This window comes from Hyaena hyaena, unplaced genomic scaffold, assembly GCF_003009895.1.
Source record: "Hyaena hyaena isolate Hyena2069 unplaced genomic scaffold, ASM300989v1 scaffold_289, whole genome shotgun sequence".
NCBI lineage: Eukaryota > Metazoa > Chordata > Mammalia > Carnivora > Hyaenidae > Hyaena > Hyaena hyaena.
This window is the reverse complement of record NW_024080920.1, coordinates 814,921-834,183: the sequence shown is the minus strand read 5'-3', so window position 1 is coordinate 834,183 and position 19,263 is coordinate 814,921. Positions and strand designations below refer to the sequence as shown.

The 19,263-nt window shown below is 39.3% G+C and overlaps 1 protein-coding gene across 6 annotated transcripts in view; it reads right to left on the bottom strand.

Annotated features, from left to right (window-relative positions):
• UBAP2 (ubiquitin associated protein 2) overlaps window positions 1-19,263 on the bottom strand; it is a 118,845-nt gene that overhangs the window by 68,580 nt on the left and 31,002 nt on the right. For all 6 annotated transcript variants that reach the window (XM_039247049.1, XM_039247051.1, XM_039247050.1 and 3 more), the window contains exons 2-4: window positions 13,836-13,975; window positions 7,051-7,128; window positions 3,723-3,833 (exon numbers count right to left, since the gene is read on the bottom strand). In XM_039247049.1, the coding sequence (XP_039102980.1) occupies window positions 3,723-3,833; window positions 7,051-7,128; window positions 13,836-13,934 (288 nt within the window). In that variant the 5' untranslated portion in view covers window positions 13,935-13,975. The remainder of the gene's footprint in view (window positions 1-3,722; window positions 3,834-7,050; window positions 7,129-13,835; window positions 13,976-19,263) is intronic.

Genomic DNA, 19,263 nt, shown 5'->3' with positions numbered 1-19,263 from the left:
ATGCAGCTATTTTAACCTTCTTGCAAGTCAACCTAGGAATAGTACTCAAACTAATTAAGTTTACAGCTTTTGACCCAGAAAATTTAGTTCCAGGCCTTTATTTACAGAAAATAATTTTATAATTGTGCGAACATTTATATGCAACAGTACAATAAAACGGGGGTAGGGAGTCTGCAAATATCTAGCTTAAGAGACTATCTACCCTAAAATATCCATAAAAAGAGCAATATATAGCCACTTAAAGAGTTATCCAGGTATACACAAAAAGAGACCTATGACAGAAGTGTAGCCAACTATCCAACAAACTGTATAAAATAGGATTACATTTTTTTAGTTCAAATGAAAGCCTATGTATATACTGAAGGAAGCTAGGTACAGTTAAATAAGGACATTAATATGATTTAATTTTTTTATCATTCTGCATTGCTTTTTTTATTAAATAAAGCTTATTTATTCCAGAAAAATAATTCTGTACTGTACAAACTCAACTTATTTTCACTAATATGAATAAACAAGAATCTTATCTAAGATAGAATCCTGTCCTCTTAACAAGAGAAAAAGTAAATTATAGAGGTCCTAGAAAATTATACACAGTAGAGTCAGCACAAGGTGCATATGTATACAATTTATAATGTCTTTACATGGCCAAACCTAAAGGTACTCAATCATTATAAAGGGACATACTCTCTATATGTAAAACATCTGAGCCCATTTCATTCAGGATGCCCATAAGCAAGTCTTGGCTTGTGAACTCTACAAAGACTGACAAGAACTTATTTGTGGGGCAAAGTAAGGAAAGCAAACTTAAGGGCAACTGATCTAACACCACTGTAAATGCTAAAGACAATATCGCAGACAGAACAGTCTATGAGCATGCACACAAGCTTTCAACACGAACCAAATAATTATAAAAAATTTTCAATAGAACTTCTAACAATCTATATTTTCTATATATATTTTGTTATCTATATTTTGCTGCTACTTATAGAACAGGTCTGAAGAAGTTCTCAGAGGGATGGCCCTCCCAGACACATTTACTAATCAGAAACGCAACTTTCCAGGCCAGCTAATTAAAAATCACTCTCCCACCTCCTTATATTTGCCAGGAACTACACAACACAAACAAATTACTTGGGGGGAAAAAAAAGAACATTAATGCAAGAGACTGATATTTCAAAACTATTCTGTCACTCAAAACAGCATTATAATGAAACGAAAGGTTTAGCACTTATGATCACGTTTAATGTTTTCTTTTGTGACAGCTACTCTTCCGTGAGAAAGACACTGACCCTTAAAAAAAAAAAAAGCATGAACATTTCCACTTAACATTACTTTTTTCAAAGAAATCATGTGGGGTCGGCTTTAGCTCAAGCAGTTACTTCGCATGTGGTTGTTTCAAAGAAATAATTTGGTTTCAGAGGATCCTGAATGAAATAAGGTTAGCCAAGAGGATAAAACAGATTTGTTTGCTTTCATGGTTTATTGAAAAAAATTTTTTAATGTTCACTCATTTTTGAGAGAAAGAGAAAGAGCACAAGCAGAAGAGGAGCAGAGAGAGATGGAGACACAGAATCCAAAGAAGGCTCAAGGGTCCAGCTGTCAGCACAGAACCTGAGGCAGGGCTCAAACTCATGAACTGGAAGATAATGACCTGAGCCAAAGTCAGACATTAACCATCTCAACCACCCAGGCATCCCCCTTTTGTGGTTTATTTTAAATGTTCTTGCTCTACCAATCCTACAGTGTTTACATTGACTAGTACCTCAACCCCCAATAAATTCTACCCCAGTCAGGGGAAGATATTCCTTACAACTGGTTAGTCATGGCTGCTGCAAACAACAACCAGGCAGGATATAAGGCAAATACTATCAAAGAAAAGATGTACCATAGCATGAAGCTTAACAAACCAAGGTTTCAAAAAGACTTTGCCTCTGCCTCTTCATTTCCCCCACAGCCTTCTCATCTCTCAACAAACATATTCTTTTGTGTATTTATTCAGGCTGCAATTTGCTATATTCTGATATGTGAAGAAATTAAACCAGATCTGACCCCACTTTGTGGTTTCCAGGTTCAAGATAACCAAAGATATATTCTTCATCATTCAACCCAGAAGTAACTCCTCTGGGTTCAGTCTCAAATGAGCAGAAGAAGTAAAACTAAATAGAAGAGAGAACTGGACATTTCATTTAAGACTTAAAAACCCACCCAACTACTACAAAAAAGGAATAAAGTCTGCTGGAGCTAAAGGGAAGGCAACACAAAGTAGTACCTTGGCCTACCTCTACCATAAAAAAGAGAACAGACCCTCAAATTAATGATTTGGAAATATTTCCTTTATGCAGAGTAATTTTTTTAAATATGTAAATAGGAGGATAGTTTAGCTCTTCAGCTCATTTTGAAAATCAGAGATGGGGTTCCAGCATGGTTCAGATGGTTGAGCATCTGAATCTAGATTTCGGCTCAGGTCATGATCTCACAGTTCATAGGACTGAATCCCCATTGGGCTCTGCGCTGACAGGTGGGAGCCTGCTTGGGATTCTCTCTCCCTCTCTACCCCTCCCCCACTCACATGGTCTCTCAAAATAAACATTAAAAAAAAGAAAACAAAAGAAAAGAAACAACAGAGAGCCATTCTACACTGCAACCATTAGTAGTGTGGTAAACACATTCCCTAGAAAACATAGGCCTAAGTGTCAGCAAACAAAAATTCTAAATTTTATTTCATTGCTTAATATGACGTATTTTCCCAACAAACTGACATATTTGGTAGTTTACCATGTTGACTAGTGTTATCGTGAATGGAATTTTACTCACAGATCTTGCTATACTCAAATAGTGAAGTATATTCCCAATTATCTCATTTTTATAATTATAAGACTCTTTCTGCTTTCTTCATATTAAAGATACTTGTTATACTTTCAAAATACTCACAACAGTTCATTTTTATATAGCCTATCCTTAAAAATGAGAACTTGATTAAACTTGAACACTGACAAAGAAAGCATTTCTGGTTGTGTTCATTTGCATACTCCTTTTAAGGTGCATCATTATTTGTTTTAAATCTACTCTAAGATGGTTTCAATTTCAAAATACAAATGAAATATTGTGCAATCTCCATGTAGAAATCAAAAGATTAGGGCTAACAACTGCCTACTGTGCCTTTAGTTATATCCTTCCTAAAATAAAAGGGAGGAGCTTTAGTGTGCTTACCTCAAACCTTTACTAAGCTAATGAAAAAACAACAACAACAAAAAAAAAAACCCACACTTTTTTTCCTTATATCTATCTCTCAAAATTTGTCTGTAGAATATTCACACATAAGCAAATAGATATACCAGCAAATCCTGGTTTTCTGTTAGTCTAGAGATATAAGAAGTAGTAAGAGGTGACGACTGAGATGAAGAAACATGAGCAGTGAAGCCAAGAGAAGTTTTTCAGGTGGTGAAAATGTCCACAGGCCCAGAGAATTTGGAAACTGTGTAAGGCTGGAGTAGATGACCAAGTTCTCTTTCGAGTCTTCAGATTCTACAACTTCATGAAGAAACCATATATAACAAAAACAGTCATTTCAGGTTAGTGTTCTTTCTGGTCTTAAAACAAATATGGAATGGAACCCATAACTCCCTCCACCCCTCACCCCCAAAAAGGTGAAGTTCAAAATGCAATATGGAATTGGAGACAAATCTTAGCACTGCAAAACAATTAATAATAATAATACTTACCGTGTCTGAATTCCCTTCCAGCAATATATTGATAGCTTTGTTCACATCTCCATTACAGTCATGTAGGGCCACTATGCATTCATCCTGATTTTTCCCCGTCACTTCCATAAGCTATTGAAATTATAAGGAAATGGTTAAGGGGACCCCAAAATGGCACTTGATATTAATTTTAAGATTCTTCTAGGGGCACCTGGGTGGCTTCGTCAGTTAAGTGTCTTGGCTTCAGCTTAGGTCAAAATCTCATGGTTCACGGGTTCAAGACCCTCGTCAGGCTCTGTGCTGAGAGGGTGGACCCTGCTTGGGACTCTCTCTCTCTCTCTCTCTCTCTCTCTTTCTGCCCCTTCCCCGCTCATGTTCTCTCTCTCTCTCATTAAAATAAATAAACATTTTTATAAAAGGATTCTGGGGCACCTGGGTGGCTCAGTCGGTTAAGCATCTGACTCTGGCTCAGGTCAGGATCTCATAGTTTGTGGGTTAAAACCCCGCATTGGGCTCTGTGTTGACAGCTCAGAGCCTGGAGCCTACTTCGGATTCTGTTTCTCCCTCTCTCTGTCTCTCTCCTGCTCATGCTCTGTCTCTCCTCTCTCAAAAATAAACATTAAAAAAATTTTTTTAATAAAATTAAATAATTCTTCTATATAAAAATAGAAATTACACAGACCATCCCCATGAAGATGCCCTCCTTCCAGACTCTGAATTTATCATCAGCACAGGTTTACCTGCTTTCTGTAGCCATTCCTTGTCTTTTCATCAATACAGAAGAGTCAAACTACTAATCAACATTCCTTCAAGCTGACCAAGTATCAGATTATTAATCAGCAGCACATACATACATGTATACCATAAGTCTCAGCATAATCAGGGTCAGGTGACTATTCCAACTTAGTTCAATGGCCTGGAATTCACAAAATTTTGAACAACTCAAATACTAAGTGGACTCTACATTTCCCAAAGACCAAATGTATGTGGCTACATTAACAGAACATCCAGTCCAACCATTTTAAACACAGAAAATATTACCTATGTGGTCTATCACTGCTGGGATTAGAACACTCCACATACATAATAAGTTACAACACCCAAAGGTCTCATAAATGGACAGTACTTCCACAAGCAGCTTCAACAGGGTGCTATGTTTGAAGTAATCAAAGAAACTCCTTGGTACATTCTCTTTATAAAGGGAGATTAAGCTAAACATTTTCATCACAAGTATAATCACAGATTAAGCACAAGACAAGTTTCTTAATTACCAGTGAACAAATGTATAATTTAAGTTTCTGTTGTGTCTTATATACATTTTAACTGCTTTTACTACCTGTTAAAAATGGATTGACACCAACATCTGCAGTGCTTTCTCTAGGGTCAAAAAACTAATTGATAGCAAAGCCTCTCTGGAATCTAGGTATCCTAATCTCATAAATACAGCTCTTTGCACTATACCATTCTCTCTGTGATCTCCTCTCTGCATTACACAGTTAAGTTCTACACACTTTACAGCTTTCCAGTGCTTTGGTCTTTGGATATCTACTAGAGTCAGTTTTTAATCAATGATCTGTGTTACTTTTTAATGTTTACTTATTTTTGAGAGAGACAGAGAGAGCGAGAGCGAGAGTGAGAGAGCGCATGCACATGGGAAGGGAGGAGCAGAGAGAGGGAGACAGAGGATCTGAAGTGGGCTCTGTGCTGACAGCAGAGAGCCCGATGCAGGATTCGAACCCATGAATTGTGAGATCATGGCCTGAGCCAAAGTTGGATACTTACCCAGTTGAGCCACCCGGGTGTCCCATCCTCTATTAACACAATACCTGCAATATACACGTGTTAAGATACACACACCCCCCGTGACTGAATTAGTAAGAGATGGAAATTTAAACTTATAACTCTGAACTCCTGGACCAGAGTTCTTTTTTTGTGTATCTACTATGCTATTCAGATAAAATGCAATATAAAATGAAGCAGTACATCTCAAACTGTACATAAATCTCCTTCCAGAAAAGAAATTCTATAATTTTTAATAAATCCTTTTTGTGCCCTTCTAAAAATATTGCCAATTGTCTAACAACAGCAACTGTAAATAAAAACAAAGAGTTTACATAGTAAAGGGCTATACAGTTCATTAAGCAGGAATGTAGGCATGAGCAAAAGGTAGATGGACCTTAAACATCCTGATGGAGAACTCTAACTGAGAAGAGTCAGGGGACCACACCAATCCACCCATCTAGCAGTCGATTTGTGGTTACAACATCTCAACAGAGGAAGATTTTAATTTTGCTGTGCTTTTTGCAGTTGTACAGAAAGCAGACGCTTGCCCTTATTTGGCCTAGGTCTCTAGAATAGAAATAACGTCGTAGTTTCCTACAGGTGCAGGCATTTCAAATACATCTTGGGAAAGGACATGCATAGGTGACTAATTATTCTATAATCCAGGTCTGTCACTGAAATGTTGCAACCCAAGTATCTCCCCAAAAGAAAACAACTGATGTTATGTCCACACCCTGAATTTTCCAAGGCCAATGTCTCTCTTCACTGCCCTGCTCTTCCATGGAGTACACTTTACTAAAACTTTGCTTTGCTTTTGTTTTACTCTTCTTGTATTCTTTACAGTGGCTTCAACAAAGAACTGAGGCTTCTTTCTTTTTCCATCTAACTTTTAATAACAAGTTCACTATGGGACACTCAATCCAAGGAACAATTACTAGTAGACCTCTACCAAGGGCTGGACCAAGATAAGTGTTACAGCTTGAGTCTAGAGTCTTGAAGGAAAAAGAAGTCTTAACAGGAACAAAGATTCTGAAATTAAGATTTTTATTACCAAAAAGGCCTCTCGTTAAAATTCTAAATGAAGACATCGCCCTAAAATTTAATGTTATATTTTTCCAGCCTATGTTTGGAATCATAACCATTTTGAAAAAGGCAATTCAGGGGTGCCTGGGTGGCTCAGTCGGTTAAGCGTCTGACTTCGGATCAGGTCATGATCTCACAGTTCGTGGGTTCGAGCCCCACATAGGTGTCTGTGCTGACAGCTCTGAACTTGGAGCCTACTTCGGATTCTGTGTCTCCCTCTCTCTCGGCCCCTCCCCTGCTCACACTCTGTCTCTCTCAAAAATAAATTAATTAATTAATTAATTAAAAAAGAAAGAAAAAAGCAATTCAGTTCTTAACATTAAACAAAATTTTCTGAGAACTTGCCAATACTAAATGTACTTTCTATTCACAAATCTAGACAATGTCAATGTGCCTTTTCACAAATGTATAGCTCACTGTTGATAACACTATTAACTATGAAGATTCTACTGCCAAAATAATAGTATAATTTGCCAGAACATACCTGTTTAACTTTAGCTTCAAACTCTGAATCATTTTTATCAAAGATCACTTGAGCGAGACGCATCTGTTCAGCTGTTGCCTGAAAAGCACACATACAACTTTTAAAGATTTAATCACACAAAATATAAGTTATATGCCAAAATATGCTATAAAAAGGGGAAAAAAAGTCTCAAGCACTATAGCACTATGTAACAGAAATACTGATTAACTAAAAAAACAAAAGACGTGGGGTGCCTGAGTGGTTCAGCTGGTTAAGTGTCCGACTTCCACTCAGATCATGATCTCACAGTTCATGGGTTCGAGCCCTACATAGGGCTCTGTGCTGACAGCTTGCTCAGAACCTGGAGCCTACCTCAGATTCTGTCTCCTCTCTCTGCCCCTCCCCCACTCATGATCTCTCTCAGTCTCTCAAAAATAAATGTTAAATAAATAAATAAATAAATGATGTCTCTTAGTGACTGAATGAGAATCCACTGAGTGAAGTAAGGTGACGTTGAAGAGCTTAAAAAAAAAAAAAAAAAAGACTGAATTTAGAGCTCTCAAATGTATACAACTTATTTCCATCATATTAAATTACATCATATTAAATGGCATAAAGGTCCCAGTCCTTTGGCCAAATGATGTAAAGTTATTATTCATCTTGACAGGCCATGTGACCCACTTAAATTTTCTTTCCCCTGGGGGATGGGAGTAACAAGCACTAGAGAAAACTGGAAGAACAGGAAGTCGTAGAACTTGCTAGGACCTAGGCTTAGAACCAACTTGGCTGTCAAAAAAAAAAAAAAAAAAACCCTGCTGTCAACTCTTAAAAGGTATTTTGGGGGGCGCCTGGGTGGCTTAGTCGGTTAAGCATCCGACTTTCGCTTAGGTCATGATCTCGCGGTTCGTGGTTCGAGCCCCGCATCGGACTCTGTGCTGACTGCCAGCTCAGAGCCTAGAGCCTGTTTCGGATTCTGTATCTCCCTCTCTCTCTGACCCTCCCCTGCTCACGCTGTCTCTCTCTCTCTCTCTCCTAGAAATAAATAAAACATTTAAAAAAAAAAAAAGTATTTTGGTCAGTATACCAAGGGCTATATTTATCTAAATTAAAATTATTGGGGGGGAGGCTGTGTGGCTCAATCACCTAAGTGTCTGACTCTTAACATCTCAAGGTCATGAGTTCAAGACCCATACTGGGCTCTGCTCTGGGTGGGAAGCCTACTTTAAAAAAAAAAACAGAGAGAGAGAGTGGGGGAGCACCTGAGTGGCTTAGTTGGTTGAGCATCTGACTCTTGATTTCAGCTCAGATCATGATCTCCCAGTTCATGTGATTGAGCCCCACATCACGTTCTGTGCTGGTAGCTTGAAGCCTGCCTAGGATTCTCTCTCTGCCTCCCCCTCTACCCCCACTCTCATTCTCTCTAAATAATAAATACAGAGAAGAGAAGAGAAGAGAAGAGAAGAGAAGAGAAGAGAAGAGAGAAGAGAAGAGAAGAGAAGAGAAGAGAAGAGAAGAGAAGAGAAGAGAAGAGAAGAAAAATAGAATAAGGAGCGAGGTAATGTCCCCAAAACTGATGAAAACACACCAAAAAAAAGTACCTAGAGAACAAAGCTCAACTGCTATCTTCTGTTGGAAAACTGAAAGAAAACTGAGCATGATACAATAATACATAAAATAATGGCTACAGGTTTTCAAACTCAGAAATAAAAATGAAGACTACACACAAAGAAGGAACACAAAAATAAATTTTTAACAGCTAATGTTTCAAGAGAACTAGAAGGTGAAAGGGGGAAATATTTAAAGTAAAAATTTAGCCTGGTGGCTCAGTCAGTTAAGCATACAACTCTTCATTTCTGCTCAGGACATGATCCCACAGTTTGTGAGTTCAAGTCCCACGTGGGGCTCCGCGCTGACAGTGAGGAGCCTGCTTGGGATTCTCTCTCTCACTCGCTCACCCTCTCAAAATAAATTAAAAAAGGGGCGCCTGGGTGGCTCAGTCGGTTAAGCGTCCGACTTTCGCTTAGGTCATGATCTCGCGTTTCGTGGGTTCGAGCCCCGCGTCGGGCTCTGTGCTGACTGCCAGCTCAGAGCCTGGAGCCTGTTTAAGTCTGTGACTCCCTCTCTCTCTGACCCTCCCCTGCTCACGCTGTCTCTCTCTCTCCTAGAAAAAAATTTTTAAAAAAATTTAAAAAAAAACACAAAATAAATTTAAAAAAAAAATCATTTTATACTCAAGTATGAAGGGAATAAATTGTTACCAGCACCTAATAACACAGGAAATATTATTCCCATGAACCTTTCCATAGAAATCAACAACGATGGTTTTAGACAACCAAAAATGACTATAGACATTGACATAAGTTTTTTTGTTTTTAATGTTTATTCATTTTTGAGGGGCAGAGTGTGAGTGGGGGAGGGGTAGAGAGAGAAGGAGACACAGAATCCGAAGCAGGCTCCAGGCTCTGGGCTGTCAGGACAGAGCCCAACACAGGGCTCGAACTCCCAAACTACAAGATCATGACCTGAGCTGAAGTCGGACGCCCAACCAACTCAGCCACCAAGGTTCCTCTGACATAAGTATTAATGGTGACTGCTGAGCATATACTCAGTGAAAAAAAGAAAAGCGAATGGTATCTCAAAGGGAGAAAAGATGGTATACAATTGGTAGTGAACAGAGTATATAGATATAACTAAAAAGGAGAGGAGTAGGGAATCTCTGCAACTTCCAGATGTGTCCTGTCAGCTGATTCAGGTGCCAAGGGTCCCAAAGGCTGTACCCTGAAGCAATGGATGCCCAAACCCATCCTTCAGGCTGGCACTGATTCATTTTGACACTTGAGGGCCATCTCTATCAAGTAAAATAGGGATATTTTACTTGTAAAATATCAAGTAAAAGTGGGGATATCAGGGTGGCCTTGTCTTAGGCATGTCATATGGAAAAACATGTAGTAACTGTCAGGTAGAACAAAGAGAGCAAGTCCTGTCACCTTTATAATAGTGATTGCCAATATGACAGTAACCTGTACTAAATGTTGTTGTTGGGAGCCAGGACTTGGCAGTTTTAAAGACTCCCATCTCCTTCAGATACCCTGCCAACTTCCTATATTTTCAACCCAACACAAGGCTCGACCCCACAATCCTGGGATCATGACATGAGCCAAAAATTAAGTGTCAGATGCTCTACAAACTGAGCCACTCAGGCATCCTTATTCTTAATAAACTGTTCTGTAATTATGTGGGGGTTTTTTTAAAGGTTTTTAAAAAAAATACACTCAGTTGAGCAGCCGACTTCAGCTCAAGTCATGATCTCAAGATTCTTGAGTTCAAGCCCCATGTTGGACTCACTGCTGTCTGTGCAGAGCCCACTTCTATCTTCTGTTCCCCCCTCTCTCTGCCCCTCCCTGCCTCACTGAGCTCTCTCTCAAAAATAAATATATATTAAAAAATAAAATTCACAATAAAATATTCAGATACCACATCTACAGCTTACTCTCAAAAGGTTCAGGGGAAATGCTATTTCTAGTTTCTCCTTTGTAAGAAGGAGAAAAAGATAAGGTAGGGGCGCCTGGGTGGCTTAGTCGGTTAAGCGTCCGACTTTCGCTTAGGTCATGATCTCGCGGTTCGTGGGTTCGAGCCCCGCGTCGGGCTCTGTGCTGACTGCCAGCTCAGAGCCTGGAGCCTGTTTCAGTCTGTGACTCCCTCTCTCTCTGACCCTCCCCTGCTCACGCTGTCTCTCTCTCTCTCTCTCCTAGAAATAAATAAAACATTAAAAATTAAAAAAAACACACACACACACACATTTAAAAAAAATAAATAAGATAAGGTAAACCTGGTAAAAGATATTACCATCTAGGAGATCTGGAAGAAGGATATTTAGGAATTAAGTGTACTACTCTTGAAACTTTTTTCTAACTCTCAAAGCATGTTTTGTTGTCGTTGTTGTTTTAAGTGAGATTCAAAGAGACTTAAGAAATTCATCTAATTGGTAAAGGGGCAGACCCACTCATGGTCTTCTCTCTTACCTCCCTCTAGTCTGATAAACATCTTTACAGAATAAAGCCTTCCCCCCCACCCTGGGGTGCTTCACTAGGAAATATTTGCTAGAATGGGAAAATGAGATTAATGGATAAATGAACATGAACACAATTTTATTCATACTGCTTTTTTGAGAAATTCTCAACACACTTTTTTTTTTCCACCCCTCCCCACCCTCAACACACGTTTTAAAAAGGAAAATTAGGAATCCAAGGGTCTAAGAATTCTTCCTACAGCTCAGTACGCAGTTTTTTCATCGCGTTACGTAAAATGAGCCATCCTCAAAAGGCCCATGGAAAAACTAACAATGACAACCCTTGAGAGGAAGAGAGTCCTCCCTCCTCCAATCTGGAGACTGATTCACTGGATATCAGCCAAAGGAGGTTATCTGGGTATAAGATGGAAACAATTTACAATCCTGACATTTCATTCGGCCCTCCTTTAAAAGATTACACTTGTATTAAATTTCTTTATCTGTTTTTGTTTTTAACTTAGAGACACAGAGAAAACGCACGGACAAGTAGGGAAAGGGGCAAAGTGAAAGAAAGAGAGAGAATCTCAAGCAGGCTCCATGCTTAGCAAGAAGTCTGAGGCAGGGCTAGATTCCACCATCCTGAAATCACGACCTGAGCCAAAATCAAGAGTCAGACACTCAATCAGTTCAGGTCATGATTTCACAGTTCATGGGTTCAAGCCCTACATCAGGTTCTGCGTTGTCAGTGTAGAACCTGCTTGGGATTCTCTCTCTCCCTCTTCCCACCCCCCTCCCTTGCTGGCATGCTCACACTCTCGTTCTCTCTCTCTTAAAAATAAATATTTTTTTTTAATTTTAAAAATGTTTTTAATTTTAATTTTAAATGGATTTTTAATGGTTTATTTTCGAAACAGAGAGAGAGAGAGACAGAGAGAGAAAGAGAGGATCCAAAGCAGGCTCTTTAGTGACAGCAGAGACCCTAATGTGGGACTTGAACTCACAAACCACAAAATCATGATGACCTGAGCCGAAGTTGGATGCTTAACTGACTGAAGCACCCAGGTGTCCCAAAAGCTTTTCTTTTTAAATAATCTCTACAGGAGCACCTGGATGCCTCAGTCGGCTGGGCATTCGACTTCGGCTTGGGTTGTGATCTTGAAGTCCATGGGTCCAAGCCCCATATCCATCTCTGTGCTGACAGCATGGATCCTAGAGCTTGCTTCACATTCTGTCTTCGTCTCTCTCTGTCCCTCCCCCATTTGCACTCTCTCTTTCTCTCTCTAAGATGAATAAACATTTTAAAAAATTATTTAAAAATAAATAATATAGTCTTTAAAAATAAATAATCTCTACACCCAATATGGGGCTCAAACTTACATACCCAAAAGCAAGAGTCGCAATGCTCCATCGACCAAGCCAGCTAGGCATCCCTAAATTATTAACACTTTTAATCTTGACAGATTTAATAAACTAAAACAAAAAATGTTGTTTTAATTTCTATTTCTTTGATTATTAGCAGGGTTACACCTATGCTTACTCATAACTTGTATTCCTTCCTTGAAAAGAGGCTGTTCATAAAACATTCACCTATCAAGGGAGGGCCTCTTTCTTGAGTAGTTGTGAATAATTATCAGGGTAAATGTATTTAGGAACAAGCACTGAATAGCAAAGACGTAGGTCTATTGACAGAAGCAAAATACAAGGCTAGGATTATACTGAAAAATGTAAAACAACAAGTAGAGTCTACTTTCTGTGCCTCTTAATATCAATAGGGCACTTGGGTATGAATGATTATTTAAAAAGTACTTGTAATTAGCTATCAAAGTATAGTCAAATATCAATCTGAAATTTATGATGGACCCCTAGAAAATGGTTTGCAAATCTAGTCAGTAACATGTATAAAATGATCTATTTTGTAGCAGGTACTGTAATTAGCATTTTACTTGTTTAAATTGTCTCACTTCATTTAAAACAATAATATAGGGGTGCCTGGAAGGCTCAGTTAAGTGTCCTACTTCGGCTCAGGCCATGATCTTACAGTTCCTGAGTTTGAGCCCCGCGTCAGGCTCTCTGCTGACAGCTCACAGCCTGGAGCCTGCCTCAGATTCTGTATCTCCCTCTCTCTGCCACTCCTCCACTTGTGCTCTTTCTCTCTCAAAAAATAAAATTAACATTTAAAAAAAAAACTTTTAATAATATAAATAAATCTGAAGGAAGAACTATTTAACATTAAATATTTCATACATATAGACCTTGTTAATTAAAAGCCATATAATATTAAAGGACTCTTCCCAGCTAACAATGCTTAAAAGTAAAGGCAGCTTTCTGTGTCTTATAATTAATTTATTTCTCTACTTCAGAGTATTACTTCTCCATATATTCTGGATTCTCCAAATATATCCCAAGCACATATCTAGATTAATAATAAGAAAATATTAATAATTAAGAAAATAAAAGGGCACCTGGCTAGCTCAATCAGTAAAGTATGCGACTCTTGGTCTTAGGGTTTTAAGTTCGAGCCCCATGTTGGGTGTAGAGATTACTTAAAAATAAAATCTTACGAAAAGAAAAAAGAAAAGGAGATAACCTAGATGCTAACAGGTAGCCGGAAAAGGTTCAGAATCAAGTCGTTAAGGAACAGTGTCTCACAGCATCTGAATCAATGCTTCTCTTTCCCGTTACATAAAACCTACTTTATAAAAACAAGAGTAAAAATTCTAAGGTTCCTACAAAAGACATTATGTGCTCCCTACTTAACATAACTCTAAACAAAGCGAAGAGTTTCACAAAAACTCACCTGTACTACTTGTTTCTGTAGTTGTGGTGCCTGTGTTGCTGAAATCTGTGTTTTCTCCCGAGCACCTCGGGAACGGTCACTGCTCACTGAAGTCATCATATATAGTATATACAAAATAATGTATGTACAAAATAGAAAATCTGCAAGAAAGCAGGCATGGTAAGCAAATATTCCAAATCACAGTATAAGGAAAAGAAAAAAACCAAGGGATAAGGAGGAAACAAGAGACAAAACATAAAAGTTCTCTAAAATACAAATTCTCAAGAAACAATCCATTAAGGCTTTACATTTTCCTAACCAACAATTACGCCAATTTTACTAATGCAATCTAAAAGTCTATGGAAAAAATAAATTTAAAAAATGGGGTGCCTGGGTGGCTCTGTTGGTAAAGTGTCTAAATTCAGCTCAGGTCATGATCTCACGGTCCATGAGTTCAAGCTCCATGTACAGCTCTGTGCTGATAGCTCAAAGCCTGAAGCCTACTTGGGGTTCTGTTTCCTTCTCTCTCTGCCCCTCCCCTACTCATGCTCTATCTCTCAAAAATGAATAAACATTTTTAAAAAATGTTTTTAAACGAAATCCTATAGTTTACAATTATAGCATTTCTAAACAAAATCTCAGGGACTCCTGGGTGGCTTCGTCAGTTGAGCATCTGACTCTGGCTCAGGTCATGATCTCATGGTTCATTTGGACAAGAGGGATCCCTCTTCCAAGGCCAGCAGAATGAAGAAAAGGAGAGGCACTATAGCAGTTAAATTTTTAGGATTAGGAGAGATAGTCAACAACAGCTTGTTCTATCAGTCTTTACTTTTTTTAGTAAAATAGGCAAAAGAAAATCTGCAGAGAAGGAATACTAGACGTGGTGGGTGAGGAATGTTAAGAAAATGGATTCTCTCAGAATAAATAAACTTAAAAGAAGGGGAGAGGGGCTGGGGGCCTGGGTGGCTTTTAATTTTGGCTCAGGTCATGATCTCATGGTTCATGAGATCGACCCCAGTGAGAAGCTTCCTTGGGATTCCCTTTCTCCCTCTCTATCTGTCCCCCACTCTGCTTGTGCTCACTCTCTCAAAAAATAAATAAATAAAACGTTTATTTGAAAAGGGAGGGGGATGCCTGGGTGGCTTAGTCAAGCATCCAATTTCAGCTCAGGTCATGATCTCATGGTCAGTGGGCTCGAGCCCTGTGTTGGACTCTGTACTGACAACTCAGAGCCTGTAGTCTGCCTCAGATTCTATCTCCGTCTCTCTCTGCCCTCCACTCACATGCTGTCTCTCTCTCAAATATAAATAAAATATTAAAAAAAAAAATTTTAAGGGGGGGGTCTCCTGGGTGGCTCAGTCACTTAAGCGTCCAACTCTTGATTTCAGCTCAGGTCATGCTCTCACAGTTTGTGGGATCGAGGCCTGTGTCGGGCTCTGCACTGACAGTGAGGAACCTGCTTGGGATTCTCTCTCTCCCTCTCCGTCCTTCCCTCACTCAAGCTCTCTCTCAAAATAAAGTAATTGATTTTAAAAAATGGCAAAACTTTGTAACAGCTACTAATGGGAATACAAGGGGAAGTTGACAGAAAACAAGTAAAAAAAGAATTGAAGAGTGACACTGAGGATCCCAAATGAAAGCAGAAATCCTGAATATATAGGTGGCACGAATTCACACATTACCATGAAAGCAAAGCTTATGTCAGAAATTGAGAATTACAACTTAATAATCAAGGGAGATGTGGATTAAGATGAATAAACCCCGTATTCAAATATCCCACAAAAGAAAGTAATTTTAATTTTAAACCAGAAAGAGTCAATTTATTCAAGGCATAGATGACATCACCAGATGAAGAGCTGCTCATATCTACATCTAACATTGGGGCCTTTCCATAAGCCTCAATACATATTTGAAAACATCCCTTCCTAAAGAATGCTCTCCAGCTTATTACGATCCTGGCTGCAAGATTCACAACCTCACTAAAGGTAAAAATAACACTTTTAAATAATGTTTTCCAGGGGTGCCTGGGTGGCTCAGTTGGTTAAGTGCCCAACTTTGGCTCGGGTCATGATCTCATGGTCCATGGGTTCAAGCCCCACATCGGGCTCTGTGCTGACATCTGGAGCCTGCTTCAGATTCTGTGTCTCATTCTCTCTTTGACCCTCCCCTACTCACACTATCTTTCTGCCTCTCATAAATAAACATAAAAAATTTTTAAATGTATTCCATTAGGGGCGCCTGGGTGGCTCAGTTGGTTGAATGTCCGACTTTCGGCTCAGATCATGATCTCACAGTTCGTGGGCTCAAGCCCCACGTCAGGCTCTATGCTGACAGCTCAGAGCCTGAAGCCTGTTTTGGATTCGATGTCTCCCTCTCTCTCTGGCCCTCCCCCGCTCACGCTGTCTCTCTCGCTCTCTCCCTCCCTCAGAAATAAATAAAACATTTTTTTAAAATGTATTCCATTAAAGATCTATTTCATTCTAATACGGCTGACTCTTACAGCCTTCTGGATCATTAAGTACTTAGACAATTTGATGAAAAGTATGGACCCTCCTCTCCGAAAAATGCATATCCACATACAATGCTGCCTGAAATTTCAGGTTTACATCTCCCATACCCTTCCCCAAAGCAAGGGGCAACCCCATTCCACACCCACTCAATTTCCACAAATAGCCAGGCAAAAAACCATGCTCCAAGAATTTACAAGAGCTCTCAGGGCACCTGGCTGGCTCAGTCTGAAGAGCATGTGACTGTTGATCTCTGGGTCATGAATTCAAGCCCTACACTGGATGTAGGTATTTTTTAAAAACTAAATAAATAAACTTAAAAAATTTTTGGAATAGCTCTAAAATATACTTAAACCATTAGGGCCCTTATTTATTTTTATTTTTTTCATTATATAACTCCTAGGGCACCTGGCTGGCTCAGTCTATACAGCATGAAGACTATCTCAGGGTTGTTGAATTTGAGCCCCAAGTTAGGTATATAGATTACTTAAAATGTTAACTGCTCATTTGGTCATGAATCAAAATCTCATAAAATCTCATAATTATCACACTTTTTAAATGGGCTCTCTTCTGTGCTCCCCTAAAAAGCTTTGCTCCCAAAGAAACAATCAAAAAGGGACACCTGGGTGGCTCAGTCGGTTAAGTGTCCAACTTTGGCTCTGGTCATGATCTCACGGTTCGTGGGTTGGAGCCCCATGTCAGGTTCTGTGCTGACAGCTAGCTCAGAGCCTGCAGCCTGCTTCAGATTCTGTGTCTCCCCTGACCACAGACTCTGACCCTCCCCTGCTCACGCTGTCTCTATCTCTGTCTCTCAAAAATAAATAAAACATTAAAAATTTTAAAAAATAAAAGAAACAATGAAGGGAAAACTCATATCCTCTTAACTTCAATAAACGTATACTTAGTCTTAATACTTAATCATCATACTACCTATGTTCTCTAACTAGAAATTGGCTGTTATCAAGATCTGCTGAAATGTTACCAATACAATTGATTAGTCGTAATGTTAAAAGTCATTATTTGTCTAAATATTTTAGACAAATATAATTAGTGGGAAAACCTATATATCCTTCCCTCCAAACGATATGTAAGAGCAGTAACTGGAACTAGACGAACCCTCTATGACTGACAAATACATGCTGAATCAACTGTTCTAAACAGGACACATGAAACAATAATGTACTTCATATCAAATTTTTTTCAATGTTGAGCCTACTTGAGTAAAAATTAAAACTGGAATTTAACACTGTTTACCACTTGGGGCACGTGGGTGGTTGAGTCAGTTAAGTGTCCAACTTCAACTCAGGTCATGATCGCACAGTTCATGAGCTTAAGCCCCACATCTGACTCTGTGCTGACAGCTCAGAGCCTGGAGCCTCCTTCAGATTCAGGGTCTCCTCTCTCTCTGCCCTCCCCCTCTCATGCTCTGTCTCTCTCTCTCTCAAAAATAAATAAGCAATAAGAAAAAAATTTTTAAACACTGTATTCCACGTATAAGATGACTGCATGAGTGGGTGCAATGTCCAGGAAAGAGGCATATTACACTGCCCTAGGTGGTCCACCTTCTCTCTGATAAGCTGTAGCCTATCCATCCCCTTAAGGAAGCCCAGAAGCTCATTATCTGCCATCTCGAGGTCCTCGTTTTGTTTTAATGTTTGTTTCTTTGAGGGGGAGGGCAGGAGTTTAGAGAGAGGGAGACAAAGGATCTGACACGAGCCCCTTGCTGACAGTAGAGCCTGACGCAGGCCCTGAACTCACGAACTGTGAGATCATAACCTGAGCCAAAATCAAGAGTTGAACACTTAACCAACTGAGCCAACCACATGCCCCTAAGAATCCATTTTTGTAACATTATATTTTTAGCTAACAAAATATCTTATTTTTTATCTTACTGTACATCACAACAGTCTTAAGGAATAGATATTATTGCTATCCCCATTCGTACATAAGCATGGACAAAATATTCCTTGGGGAAAAAAAAAAGAAATGTAGGAGTTGGCTCAGCCCTCAAAATTCTATGCTATAGCTTGTAGCAAAACTTCTACAAATGTGTGTGTGTGTGTATAACAATGTACAAAAATTAAGTGTGTGCATGTACCTATATGCCAGCTAAAGGGAAAAAAATAAGTCAATCTCTAAAGAAATTGTCTATGACTGCTTTTGCACTATAATGACACTTCTGAATAGTTGTAACAGAAGCGGGGCGCCTGGGTGGCTTAGTCGGTTAAGCGTCCGACTTTCGCTTAGGTCATGATCTCGCGGTTCGTGGGTTCGAGCCCCGCGTCGGGCTCTGTGCTGACTGCCAGCTCAGAGCCTGGAGCCTGTTTCAGAGTCTGTGACTCCCTCTCTCTCTGACCCTCCCCTGCTCACGCTGTCTCTCTCTCTCTCCTAGAAATAAATAAAACATTAAAAAAAAAAAATTTAAAAAAAAAAAAAAAAAAAGAAGGCTGAAAATATTTATTATCTGGCCCTTCTTAAAAGATTCACTCAGTAAGAGGGATAATTCTCCTTCAACTACAGATTCAATTTAATTATCATAAAATTTCTAACAAGGATTTAAGCTTTTTTTTTTTTTCTTTAATAACTTCTACACCCAACATGGGACTCAAACCCATGACTCAGCAATCAAGAGTCATACATTTTTTTTGGGGCGCCTGGGTGGCTTAGTCGGTTAAGCGTCCGACTTTCGCTTAGGTCATGATCTCGCGGTTCGTGGGTTCGAGCCCCGCATCGGGCTCTGTGCTGACTGCCAGCTCAGAGCCTGGAGCCTGTTTCAGTCTGTGATTCCCTCTCTCTCTGACCCTCCCCTGCTCACACTGTCTCTCTCTCTCTCCTAGAAATAAATAAAACATTAAAAAAAATTTTTTTTTTAAAAAGAGTCATACACTTCTCCACCTGAGCCAGCCAGGTGCCTAAGGTTTTATTGCCTAAAACCTTACTAG